Here is a 13278-nt window from a genome sequence, read left to right as displayed (position 1 = left end):
ATTCAATGGGTATTTGCGGTTACCGCACACCCCCCTTACCGCCTCCTCCTTATAGAAAAACTAAAACGGGCAGACGCGCATATGTCTCATCGTCCCGCGCGTGCAATGTATAAAACGTGTAAAAGCGTCTCGTGTCCTCAACGGTTCACCCACACTATTATATAGCCAAGTGTTTAAGGTACTGTTAAAGAGCTCTTCGGACGAGGTTCGTGGGTCTCGATGCACGTTGCGCTTCGATCAGCACGTCCAGTCAAGCCAGCCACAAGTGCAAGCGAGAGAAAACCCTATCCCTATAATATTTTCGGATTTGACAGTTTGTCTTTTGCATCTACCCGAATCTCGATTTAAAGCTTTTTTTGCTCAGCTGAACCACACTAGAGAATCCCTTTCTCTCCGTCCGCGTATTCCGGCTAATTTATGATCCTTTAAATAAACCTTTAATGTGAAAATATTAATTTTTCTGAAAGTTAAAACTTGGTCGAAGAATTAAGTGTTTCTCTCAGTCATAATATATAAGCCAAGGAAAGCGTATTGCTCAAATCTCAATGCATATATACTGATTCTACAGAGAGTACATTTTTCAATTTATTCTTTTTGTAAATTTTCAGGAAAATTGTACATTTCTTTTTTAAAATAAGATTGAGGTTTACAGTGCCCTGACCAAAATTGCGAAAGCTCAAGAATCTTAATACTCTTTGAATAGCTATATATATATATATATATATATATATATATTATTCAAGTAAATTATAAATATAATTATCTATATCTATCCTCTCTCTAGAGAATTTGTAGTATAGAAATTTCTATTTAATTATGTGTCACAAACATAAATTAATTACAATTCTCTTCAAAGAATATATTTATTAATGAAATCATGAGCAAAACAAAGATCTTGTTGTTCAATTTCTGCACCAGGATATAAGTGTAATAAATAATAATTGCATAAAGAGCATTTATAACAATAAAGTTTGGTAGACTGAAGAAAGAAGATAAACAATAAATGTTTTGTTACAATTAAGTGCCTTGTTTACGTGGCTTTAATTTCCTTAGCCGTTCGTCATTTGCTAAACATAAAACGTAGCATTTATTATCTCAGCAATCATTTCCCATTGACGGAAGAGTTTGATGGAAATTTGTATGTGTAATGGAAAAATCCACGCAATTGTCACAATCTGTCAGAAAAATATCGTGTTTCGCAAGTTATCCTATTATTATTGGATACCTTGTTAACGGGCTATTAATTTCATTAGCAATATAATTTCAGTTGGAGTTTCAGCGTTGTGAAAAACCTTTTTACTTTCTTCTCTTTCTGTATTGATAAAAATTCTGGTAAACTCTCATTCTCAATGCTACTTTATAGTATAGAGATTCATCGTTTGGCGAAGAATAAAATTGCGCTACTATGTATCTTTTAATTAATCGTGTATATACAAGTATATATAGAAAGAGAGAGAGAGAGAGAGAGAGTTTGTGTGTTTTACGCGTAAGAGTCGAAAAGAAGCTTACGCTGGTATTTTCACAAATTGTTCATTTCTCACACACCTTGATGATTAACAAGCAACTATCACAGTGGAGAGCTTTACATTGTAGGAGAAAGAAATGAGGCGTTTGAAATTATCCTGGCAGTTCCAGTTAATTGTGAAACGTGACTGGCCGTTGCATGGATCGATGGTTATTCGTGGTGCTATCTTGGACAAGGCGTGAAAAAGGAGATGGGCCTCTTTTTCAATAGCGATCGCTGGGGGGTAAATGCCACTGTAGCTTTATGAGAAAAGTGAGATGAGCTGGACGAGCCTGCGTGCGTGCGTGCCTGCTTGCCTGCCTGCCTGCTGAAGATGAGACATAAGTTGCATGCGAGATGCGTAGTACATTGCTTTATTAAACGAAACTGCACGAAACTGATTGGGTGCATCTTTAAGGCTTTTACTTCCTCTACTGCCACGGTCACGCGTATTCCTTTAAAACTTTCCCACATTCAAATTTCTTGCACTTTTCATTACCACTACAAACTCCAAGCACTATGCATTTAACTTTTAATTTTAATACTTTAATCTACGTTTCCTACTGATCTTCCTCTCCTATTCTTCAATTTAATGTCATTTAACGAGTTCTCTCAGCACTGATGATTTAAAAGATCGCGCGCGTACACTATCATTTCTAATCACTTATCTCTATTGAAATCATTATACTTGTGTCTCGGTAGAATAAATCCGTCTCGCTTTTATTAAACGATTATCAATAATTGACAATTGTTGCTACCCTTTTATAGAAGACGCTTAAGGAAAATGTGTACGAATGAAACGATGAACAAAATTTTACGTTTTATGGCAGGAACATTGTATGGAAGCCATGCGTTACGGAAAATTCAAGTTTAAAGGTGTTTATCATAGAAAAAATGAGTTCCCGCTACAAAGAACGATAAGCTAAACAAATAAAATTAATAAACATTGTGCGTGCCCGTACAATTAAGTTTAATCACTGACGGTGCACAACATTTTCAACCAGTAAGACATAATTCCCACGAGTCACGCTCACAATTCTCTTCCTCATTTTCTTATAGTTGCCTTAACATTGAAATCATTTTTTATTGGAAATTATACTCCAACACCTATTGATTATTATTCGCTGAATCAATGCTGCTTTTCTTGATGATTACATTTTTATCTTAGATAATAAATTTTCCTTCCCTCCATCAAAATAATGGAATTATTCTAATAGATTATTTTTATTTTTCTAATAATCTTATTTTTACAGTTTAACGCTACTTACCTTCTTACTTTAAATAGGATTCTTACAAGGAAGCTATTCGTTATAAACAAAATATAAGAGAAATATTTGAACAAATTTCTAAACTACACGGTGTGATTTTGTTTGATTTAAAAAGTGGCTGTTCACTCACCTTAACAATCTTCACAGGCTTTAACTCGGTTACTTCACAATCGTCTCCACTAAGACTGGAACTTGTCGAGCAGTCGGATGATTTGCGTAATGATGGAATGTTCAACAAGTCGATCTTCCCTTTGTCTTCTTCTCCAGAGGAACTATTTTCCATATAACGGAGTAATTGAGACTCTATGTTCAAGTAGGATGGGCTTCTATTCTCAGTGCAAGAATTTCTTCTGACATTGTCATCACTACGATTTCTGATAAATTTAAAATGAAACACACAATTGTGTTAATAAAACCATATTAGACTTAATCATTGCGGTTGGATGATTATAAAGATTGTGACCTACCTGAGAGAAGATAAAGAAGAGACATTTGAAGTACCGATGCAAAGGCAACAAGTGTCTGAATGACGACGACGATGATAGTTTTGCAAAATGTGATTGTCCAATGATTCTCTTATTTCATCACAGTCTAAGCACGAACAGCTACTGGCCCTACTGGTACCACCACCATCTCCACCACCATCACCACCACCACCACCACCACCACTTATATCATCAAACTTTTCCAAATCAATGTCATTTCTTTCACATTTTTCATCCAGGTAAGAATAATCCGAATAGTCACTGACCACAACACTAGGGGTTCTCCAATACCTGGGTTGTCCCTCTTGGGACTCGCCTTCACTGTTTTCCACCATGTTGGACTGTTCCCATCCTAAAAAATTATAATTAAATCATACTAATTAAGCTGCATAAAATAATGTAAAAATAGTCAAAATATTTTCTAGTTTACATGAATTATGTCAATCAACTGAATTTTAGAAAAGTCACGATCACTATAATATATTTTCAAGTCGATTATTTGTTAAAAATGATTAAAAATTACTTTTGCTTTAATATCAAAAAGAAGAAGTGATTCTGTCACGTTTGAAACTCGCGGCGTTGGAGCGAGAACCCTTCAGGACCGTATGAAAGAAAAGGATGGAGGGGTGGGTAGGAGGGCCCACCGAGGATTGCTGAAAGTCGGACTTGTGAAAGGTTTAGATGAAATGGGAAAGAAGAAAACCCCCGTTCCAGCTCAACGATAATTTGATTCGTTTCTCCATTTATAGTTTCTGCACTTTGTACAGTGTCAATTTGTAGGAAAAATAAATAGGAATATACCAGAGTGCAGAAGGAACGTCTAAAATGAAGAGAACTGCAGCATAATGATAAAAAATGTGAACTGGCATAAGTAAAAGCAGTTGGTGATGGACGAGAGGATAAAGAGAAAAATAGAAATTGGTAAATAGAATAAGAGCAAAAGTATGGTTTCATACCTTTCAGTTGATCCTCGTCGCTAAGTACGGCACTGTCGGAGCTACAGCATCTGGTAACTCGTAGTTTGTGTCTTCTCTGTTGTTGTTGATACATGCTGATGGTAGTGGTGGTACTGGTAGTAATGTCGTCATCGCTGGGCACAGCTGAATCCAAACTCCAGCAACGAAGTACCGTACCCTTTCTCCTACGGTGGTCTTGATCAGTCTCGATACCTTCGTCATTCTGCGGACTTTTGCCGAGTGTCGTAGCCGTACGGACGACCAACGGAGGCACAGTCGGGACTTTAATCGTGTCGAATTCATCGTACTTTTCGTTAGCCTCACTAGAATCCACCATTTCTTCAAAAATCTCTCTTTCCACTTTATTTCCGTTGGCTTTGTCCCGTGAACAAGGATTATCGTAGGGAAACGAGGGATCGGGTAGCGGGGAGAGCGTAGATAGCGTTACGTTCCGATCGCTCAGAGCCAGTGCTGATCCGGATGCTCGTCCTACGGTTTTACTACCTCTGCTCACAATACAATCCTGGTGGAATAGAGTAGCAAGGTGTGCGAGCCGACGGCTCAGCTGGCATATCGCTGCTTCACTCTGCTTATTCCTAGATTGCTGCACGTAGTAATGATTCTCGGTTATCCCTACTCGACGCTTCCGCGGCCTTTTCTCTCGGTCTGGATGGTCTAGATCCAGATCTAGATCTAGATTTCGATGCTCGTTCCCTATTTGCCGGACAAGTGTGGAGTCTTTACAGCTATCCTCTCGAATGTCTTTAGAGGAGCAAGCGTAACGGGAATAGCAGTAGCAATAAGTGTCCCAATAAAAATCGCACTTTCTAGCTATTTGACTCAGTAGCTGCCCTATGACTCGTCTGGCGAATGACAAACCTGTAGCAATCGTTGACAATGACAATGACAATGACGATGACGACGACGACCACGACGACGATGATGACAGCGACATTGACCATGACAAGGATAACGGCCAATAATTTCTTGCAAGAGGAAAGTAGCAGCAACATTTTCCATTCCTACGCGAATGTTTGGCACGTTGCGCTGCGACTCTTTGTTGTTTTCTCCTTGGCTGCTCTCGTCGTCTCTCTAGCAGGCTTAAGCTGGCACGCTTTCCTTTTAAAAGTGGTTGCCGGTACGAGCAGCAGCAGTATGACAAGGATAGATTGTTGTGGTGGCTACAGTGGCTAGTAGAGAAATAGGGGACGCTACCGTTGCCATTGTTGCCGCTGCTGCCACCGCTCTCGTCACTGCCAACGCTGCCAGCCCGAGGAGGATCGTGATGGTGTTTGCATCCTCGACACGCTCGACACTGTCGTTGTTCCGGCCAGCTCGGCCAGCAAGCTGTTGCTGCCTTCCAGTAGCCATTGGTATCCTCTTTCCGACCGGCGTTGCTATCGCTTCTGTTCGTGACGCCGCCGCCGCCGCCGTCGCCGCCGCCGCTGCTGCTGCGAGCATTGCGCCTATCGCGGCGCCTGCCAACGGTACCACGAAATAACTGTAGACGGGACCGACGTCGCCACCTTTGCAGAGACACTACCAGACTCGTCGCTTTATTATCTATCTCCGGAAGTTTCGATCCCACCAGCTGATGCAACCTGCGACGACGCACCTTCTTCCTTTGCTTTCGCTTCTGCTTCTGCTCGTTACGTCTCCCGCTAAATCCTGCATCACCTCCTTCCCAACGGTTACAAACGCTTTTGTTCCATTCCGTTCCTTCCCCCCCCTCATCAACTCTCTTCTTTCCTACTATCGCATCTCTTCTTCTTTCCCCCCGTTCCTCAGTGTCACTCTCTTTCTCATTCTCCCAGAAAAAGCACGGAGCTGTTATCACATTATTCGCTGTTCTCCATTTGCCCTTTAACAATTCTTTCTTTCTTGACTTGGTTGCTTGCCGCCGCAATATCAGTTTTTCCGGTACGAATAGTTGACTGAAATATAAGAAATCGATACTCTTTGACAGCGTCCAATCTGATTTTATCGCATGATTAAACAATCGATAAGAACTAAACAAAGTTGGTGCAAATAATCAAACATTGTTTGCGATAGAATAGAAAACTTGTTAGAAATCGTTGAATAAAATTGTTAAATATTCTAATGATAATAAAAAAGTTGCAGTTATATCTAATTATTGCCTATAGTGCGTCTACGTCATATTTTTATGTAACAATTTGTAAAATTCAATATGCATTGGCAAGGTTGTATGGTAGCAGCCACGGAATGTCAAAAATTGCTGTCTGCCAATTATCTCAAACGTGTGCATTCCATTGCTATGATCGAATGCAACACAAGCATTTGCTCATCTAAAAATTATACCTTCTATAGAGAGACGTATTACAATTATTATTCCAATCACACAAAGAAATAAGTGCGCTTTCAAAAAATTATTTTACAAGTTTGATGACCATCGCGTTTGAAATTATGCTCGATATCTATGCTTCGCGACATCCTAATAATAAATATCAAACTTTAATGACGAAACAAAATAAACGCGAGGAAGACATCTGTTGCACAGCGGGTAATCCTATACATGAGCAGATAGGACACGAGCGAACGTACATCTAACACGCTGATACGTATATATATACGTGCATATTAAAAAGAGAGAGAGAGAGAGAGAGACAAACACACACGAGGAATAACGATATTTTGATCGATAGTCAAAGCGTAAACACACAACATTCGATACGGTATAAAAACAATTAACCCTAAAGTTTATATTGTACCCCGACGCGCGACGGAAAAAATTTGTACAAATGTAATATACCATTTAGAAAAGTTTCCTCGATTCGTGTATATATAAGAAATAAAAAGGAAAGAAAAAACTTGAATGTCTTTTGATAATAAAAATAATGCAGAAAGATTGATTAAAAAAATATGATTGAGTGATTAACCGTAGGTGCTGTTTGAGAGAGGGTATTGCGACATATTGGAAACGGGGGGAGAGCAAAAATTTATGCTAGAATTGGAAGGAATGAAAGAAAAGTAAGAAAGAGATGTGTGTGCGCGCGCGGCGAGAAGGTATGCCGAAGAGTTGGTTCTTGCGCTTGTTCGATTGACGTCACAAAGTGCGTCAGAGCCGTCAGAGGAGAGGCAAAGAAACAAGAAAGTGCGATTGAATGATCGTGGGCATACATATATGTATATCGTGGCCGCGACTACGACGACGGCGACGACACGACGACTGCCAATACCATTATTATTATTATTGTACTAGGTACTCTGCGTCCTATCGTCGCGTACTTGCGGTTAATAATTCTTTTCTCCTAAACTCGACAATCGGACTATTATCTCGTCAGTCGGCCGGTACGAGTGTGCTTCTCTCGCACCAGAACAACCAACCACTTGACGAGAGTCCGTCTCTACTCGAAAGAAAATTGTTACGCAAGCATATCTCATTGCTGAAATAAAATTACTGGACCTTTTCATAGGGCACCTTTATACGTACTTTACAACGCACGCGCGCGTGTAACATTATATCTCTCATTCCTATATGTAAATACGATATTGTTTTAGCGGTATAACACACAGACGAGGAGCACCAACACTCACCCTACAGTGTACCAACGTTGAGACGCACAAAGAAGTAAGAAGCGCGTACTCGAATTGTTATTCCCGTCCCCGTGTGCCGTGCCGTGCCGTGTCGTATCGTGTCGGGTCGTATCTCTCAAGTATTGCACGTATAAGAGGCTTTTATATGCGCTAAACGCTTATGCTCCCCTTCCTTGTCCATTTTTTCAAGCATTTACATAAAAGCCTGCAGTCACAATTATTATTCTTCCTTTCCTATTGTACGCACGTACGTATGTGCGTGCGTGCGTGCGCGTGTGTGTGTGTATATATATAGGGAGCTCAGAAGCTCACAGCTTCGTTGTTGCATATTCTCCAACACAATTTTATTCGTCACATTAGAAAATAATATTTTATCCTATACTCTCTGCTTTTTTCCTTTTATATAAACTATTTTACCACACTTTTTCCCCCAACTTCCTACACGCTTTATTTATCACACACACACATCCTATAGCTCTACCTATACCTTTTCCTTCCACTATATTTATCCATTTACAATGCGCATAACTCAGATAATGGCCGGTCAGCCGGCCGGTCGACCGTCGCATCACCTCGACCTGCTTCTAATAATTATTTAAACTTTTTTTTGTTTATCCACACAGCCTGACACCACTGCTACTTGCATACCTTTCTTACACCAAATCTCATTTTTTATATTTATAACTCCGTCCATGTCTCTCGATCAAACAGACTTTTGTTCGTATAATAGGAAAATGTTTAAAATAATGCAAAAATATTCACTCGACGAATATTTTTACGTTTCGATATTTTGTTTTTTTTTATTTTCACCATTTGATTTTAGCATTTCATAAACTGTCCAAGACTCTGTATATATAACTTATAAATCGTTTATAGGCTGCAATAAAAGGAATAAGTCATTAAAACGATAAGTGCATTTTTAATTTACTACATTAAATATCAATTGAACATAATCTCAATGTATCCGTTAAAAATGTTAAGAATACCGCGCCTCTCCCTCCCTCTCGTGCACATACGCACACGCACGCACAGTGCAATTTATTAGTTGCGCCAGTTATACTGCTGATAAAACCGAATCTCGAGTTAATATATTGGTAAATGATCTGTTCAAAGGAAAATAGTAATTACGATCGAGTAAGCAAAATGCACAAATATGAGCAAATTTCAGCGTAATGCGCATCATTCGTAAACAAGCAGATTTACACACACAGGCCATTCAGGCCTACCAAATAATTTATACTTTTTACTTACACCCCTTTGCTTATCGTTATAAATTTCATAATATATATTATCTCGATGTGGGTGTTTTGTAATGCTTCACTTGTTACGTTAAATCCTTTAAAATGAAGCACTATTATACGTGCATTATAACAATTAAAAATGCAGTGCTGAATTTTTGACGTCGAATACTTTTATAAATAATAAAAAGCCCTTAAAAAAACGTTAAGACTTTGAGCTCGCTAATTACATGACGTAAAATAACGCGTTTAATTAAACGACGTCCGATTAATATGAGGCTTTTACTCGAGTGACACGTTGACGGAACAGTGACGACGTTTCAAATCCAAATTGAATCGATCAATTGAAAGATGGACAAAATACACATTCCCTTGGAAGCGGTGAGAGGGAGGGGGATGGGGGGTGGGAGAGCACTCCTATTTCTATACGATCGATAGAGATTCGCCCTGAAAGATCTTAAAATAATATTAATGCGGTGTAATGAAATAAAATGGGTGAAATATATTCACAGAGGTTTGATACAACAAATCTATTGATGCACCTGGCTGCTTAACTTGTTAAAAGATGGTAAAAACACAAGAGAATTGTTTGAAATACGCGTAAAATATGGAGTTTATGCTGTTAAAAAATAAACTAAAATAAAGAAAGGTCAGAATTGATTGTGCCAAGGTAATTATATAGAGTAATAAAATCAACTATATTTAACTTGTATACTGGAGGGCTTCCCGCACAATTGAATTTCTCACGGTACCAAATTATTACTGTGAATTATTCTCTTTTTTGCCGACTGCTCGTTTGGAACATATCTAAGAAGGTGTGTGTGTGTGCTAAAACATATTTTACTCCTGTACATAACGTCTGTCTATTCTCTTGTTTTTTGTTACTTTCAAATAGCAAGTATGATTTAACATGTTTAAAATTAAAATAATTTTGATTTAATGAAAAAGTGCCGCACTTACATAGGATAGGTAAAACTTAATACAAATATTTTTTATTTGCTCAAATTCTAACTAGTACTATATATTTAAACAGGTGAAGCTGCTTTGAAAGATGTTTTGCTTGATTTTAAAGAATTTTTAAGAATAAAGAGTATACAAGATATATAGAAACCTTATACTATGGAGGCTGATTGATGTATTTGCAGAAGAATCGGGTCAGTTGGTCCAAGGCCAATGACTTTTTTTGATTCAAGATCGAGATAAAATGATTTCTGATATATATCATATATATATATCGTCATACTCCGTTCATAAATGAAAATATAATACACGAAAGAATGCTGGATAGATGATATAATTGATGGAGAAACTCATAACAGCTTTATTAAGAAATAAATTAGATTTTGACAAAAAAAAAAAGGTCGATTGGTTATACCATATAAGACACGTAGAAATACTTATATCAATGAGTTTAAAAATAATCTCACCCGTCTGTCCTGCTGCACAAATTCCTCATGTTTTATTTATATTTCGAATCGAAGAATATAATTGATAATAAATTCATAGGTTCTACATAGAGATAGAAGCACGCTTCGTAGCTTATTTTGGAAGCATAACACACATATTCCGCCTATGTTATCGCCTTTTGCTTCTTAATTTAAGCGAATATAAGTAGCATCGAGACATTTTTAAGGATAAATATGTGTGTGTGTGTGTGTGTGTGTGTGTTTCTGTGATTGTACCGATGATATATATACTTGAATCACAGCTAGTAATCAACTGAACTCGAGATTTGAACTTGACCACTACTCCACTTGCGCTTCCATCCAATTTAATGTCGGAGAAGGTGGGGAGTTGATTGCATTATAATCTCTATTGTTGGGGAAGGGAATGATGCTTCCTCCAACCAATATAATACTATCAAATTATATCTTATTTCTAATGTTATAATTCAGTTTAAAATATCAAGACAAATATTTCTTAAAGTAGTTACTACTATTTTAAGAAATACTCGCACGCGTGGTAATTGCGCATCTTCTCTATCTTGCATCGGAGATATTTAAGTACGAATAACGTTTCACACTGGCCTGTAATTTTCAGTAACATTTTTTTATTAGCGTCGTACCACAGAATTACAATAGTAGTATATGAGATCGATATAACAAATATTTCTTATTGAATTTACTTGAGAGCTTTGGAGGGCTGATTGGAGCCCGGGTGGCCACACATATGGCTAGCAGCGAGCAACCAGTTTTTACTAATTGTGTATAGATTATACATATACATAAAGCTATTAGTCGTGAAAAAATTTATAATTTCTGTGAAAAAATACCGAGACCTTCCCCATAGCTTAAATAACTTCGTAACAAGCTATGTCGTCAAATTTAGGATCATCGACTATTGTATAAGGTCTTAACCATTCGTTAATAACGATTCCTGTCTGTAAATTTTTTAACGCAGCTTCTATAACGGGACGAATTACTAAGAGTGTTCCTTTACGTATGTTATTCTTTAAAAATGTCCAAACTTCAGTTTGTTCTGACACTGACAAATAAAATTCAAAAGAATTATTAATAATAATTACATCACTGTTATTTACCACATCCGAAGCTTCTTCTATTCTTTTATTTAATATTTCAATACGATTTGCCATCTTATATTTCTGCATGATAGTAGATTGCAAATTGCACAAATCTTTATTCATTTCTACACCAATAATCTTTCTTGCATCGGTGAAAACATAAGCCTTTAAAATATAAACTATATATAGAGAGTATAAGACAATAAGAAAAAAAAGGAAAAAAAAATGCTACTTCATTACTCTTACCCCATACACAACTGCCCCTAATCTAGAACCAATATCGAGCACAGTTTTTTCTTCTAAGGTTGGTAAGAGGGAATTAAATATATGATAAAGTTCATCCCTTGACATCGAGTGTGAAATAATAACTAAAACATATATCTTATTCTAATGACCAGAATCAATGTGAAGGAAACGGTTAAATAAAACTCTTACTATAAGATTGCAAATTTTTAGATCCACAAGTAGCACAATAATACTTTTTAAATTCCCCACTTTTTTCAAGCTCTGATAAATCTTCATCGGTGTATAAAAATCCATCTACATGCATCGTCGAGCTAGGAAGACAATCAGAGTTCTAAAAAAAATATTTAATCACAGATAAATATAAATTTTCTATCAGGTAGAGAGCAACAATCGAATGGACGGTAGCTTTAAACCTCTCCCAATTTAGGGGTTCGAATATTTTCAGAAGGAAATGTTGCATCGAACGGGACTATTTTCTTAATATCGTCGGCTATACAGTTTAAGGCAAATATAGGATCCTCTAATACATCATCGGAATCCTCTAACTCTGTTTACAAAATATATAATTAATCCCTCTCTCTCTCTCTCTCTGTCTCTCTCTTACCCTTAAATAAATGAAAATATTAAGAAAATATATACCTGATTCAATTTCATAATTGAACGATTGTGGTTGCCATTCTTGTATAATAAACGATAAAAATTGTCTTTTATCCTGAACAGTGAGATCTCGCATTATATTGAAGAATTGTTCTTTAGCATTGCTTAACGACACAGCCATGGCGTGGAATGATTCCTTAAACATACAAATATGTCTTACATGTGTGAAATTAAAATATAATTTGAAACAACAAGTATATATTACGAGTAATCGATACTTACTATGCAGGAGTGAATATTAATACATTAGAGGTTATATATGTACATATATATAGATAAAGGAACCAATTTTTTTAGGTAAAAAAAAAAACACTGACAGTACAAAACCGTATTAATGATTAATTTATAGAAGACTAGTCATTAAATCTATCAAGTTTAAATTATTATACACAGCTTGTAAGTTTCTATAGTCATTACAAATGTACTGCATAAACATTTTAAACGCGGCGGTATAGCAGTTACATATTACGCCGATTAGAATGAGAGCAGCCAGATTTCATGCATATTTTTTATAATAAAAAAGAACTTTTGAGATATCGCAACTATTTACACTTACCGAATAACTACTAACAAATTAAGCAGAAATGGAATTTCCGATTAATGTAGGAAGCAGATTCGTCCGACTCCATGAATTTCAGTCAGTCGCGCTCAGGCCCGCTCAGCTTGGCTCAGCTGCGCTTAAGCCACGCCAAGCCACGCTAAGCTAAGGAATTGAATTGTTTGATCGAACAAAAAACTTAGTATCGGTTCCACAAGCCTTGTTTAAACTGGATTAAGTTAATTATGCTATATTCTATGTGACATAAAATATAGCAAAATTAACTTAATTCAGATCAAAAAAGGCTTGT

General features: G+C 37.0%; 2 protein-coding genes across 2 annotated transcripts in view; both read right to left on the bottom strand.

Annotated features, from left to right (window-relative positions):
* The window catches only part of LOC136781088 (uncharacterized), a 30142-nt gene extending 19258 nt beyond the window's left edge, over positions 1 to 10884 (bottom strand). Inside the window, exons 1-4 of the mRNA XM_066739796.1 lie at positions 10434 to 10884; positions 4214 to 6147; positions 3240 to 3609; positions 2903 to 3146 (exon numbers count right to left, since the gene is read on the bottom strand). Coding sequence (XP_066595893.1) covers positions 2903 to 3146; positions 3240 to 3609; positions 4214 to 6147; positions 10434 to 10462 — 2577 coding nt within the window. The 5' untranslated portion in view covers positions 10463 to 10884. The remainder of the gene's footprint in view (positions 1 to 2902; positions 3147 to 3239; positions 3610 to 4213; positions 6148 to 10433) is intronic.
* A 150-nt stretch (positions 10885 to 11034) lies between these two features.
* Positions 11035 to 13243, bottom strand: LOC136781095 (uncharacterized). The gene is made up of 6 exons (XM_066739811.1): positions 12987 to 13243; positions 12413 to 12566; positions 12187 to 12320; positions 11963 to 12104; positions 11774 to 11895; positions 11035 to 11692 (listed from the first exon to the last, which is right to left on the bottom strand). The coding sequence occupies exons 2-6, from the start codon at positions 12549 to 12551 to the stop codon at positions 11297 to 11299; spliced, it is 933 nt and encodes a 310-aa protein (XP_066595908.1). The 5' UTR covers positions 12552 to 12566; positions 12987 to 13243; the 3' UTR covers positions 11035 to 11296.
* Positions 13244 to 13278: the final 35 nt, after the last annotated feature.

The sequence above is a fragment of the Prorops nasuta genome, unplaced genomic scaffold (assembly GCF_024137725.1).
Source record: "Prorops nasuta isolate Cenicafe-Biocafe unplaced genomic scaffold, Cenicafe_Pnas_1.2 PNAS00021, whole genome shotgun sequence".
Lineage (NCBI taxonomy): Eukaryota > Metazoa > Arthropoda > Insecta > Hymenoptera > Bethylidae > Prorops > Prorops nasuta.
The sequence above is the reverse complement of the archived record's forward strand: the minus strand, read 5'-3'. Positions and strand labels throughout refer to the sequence as shown.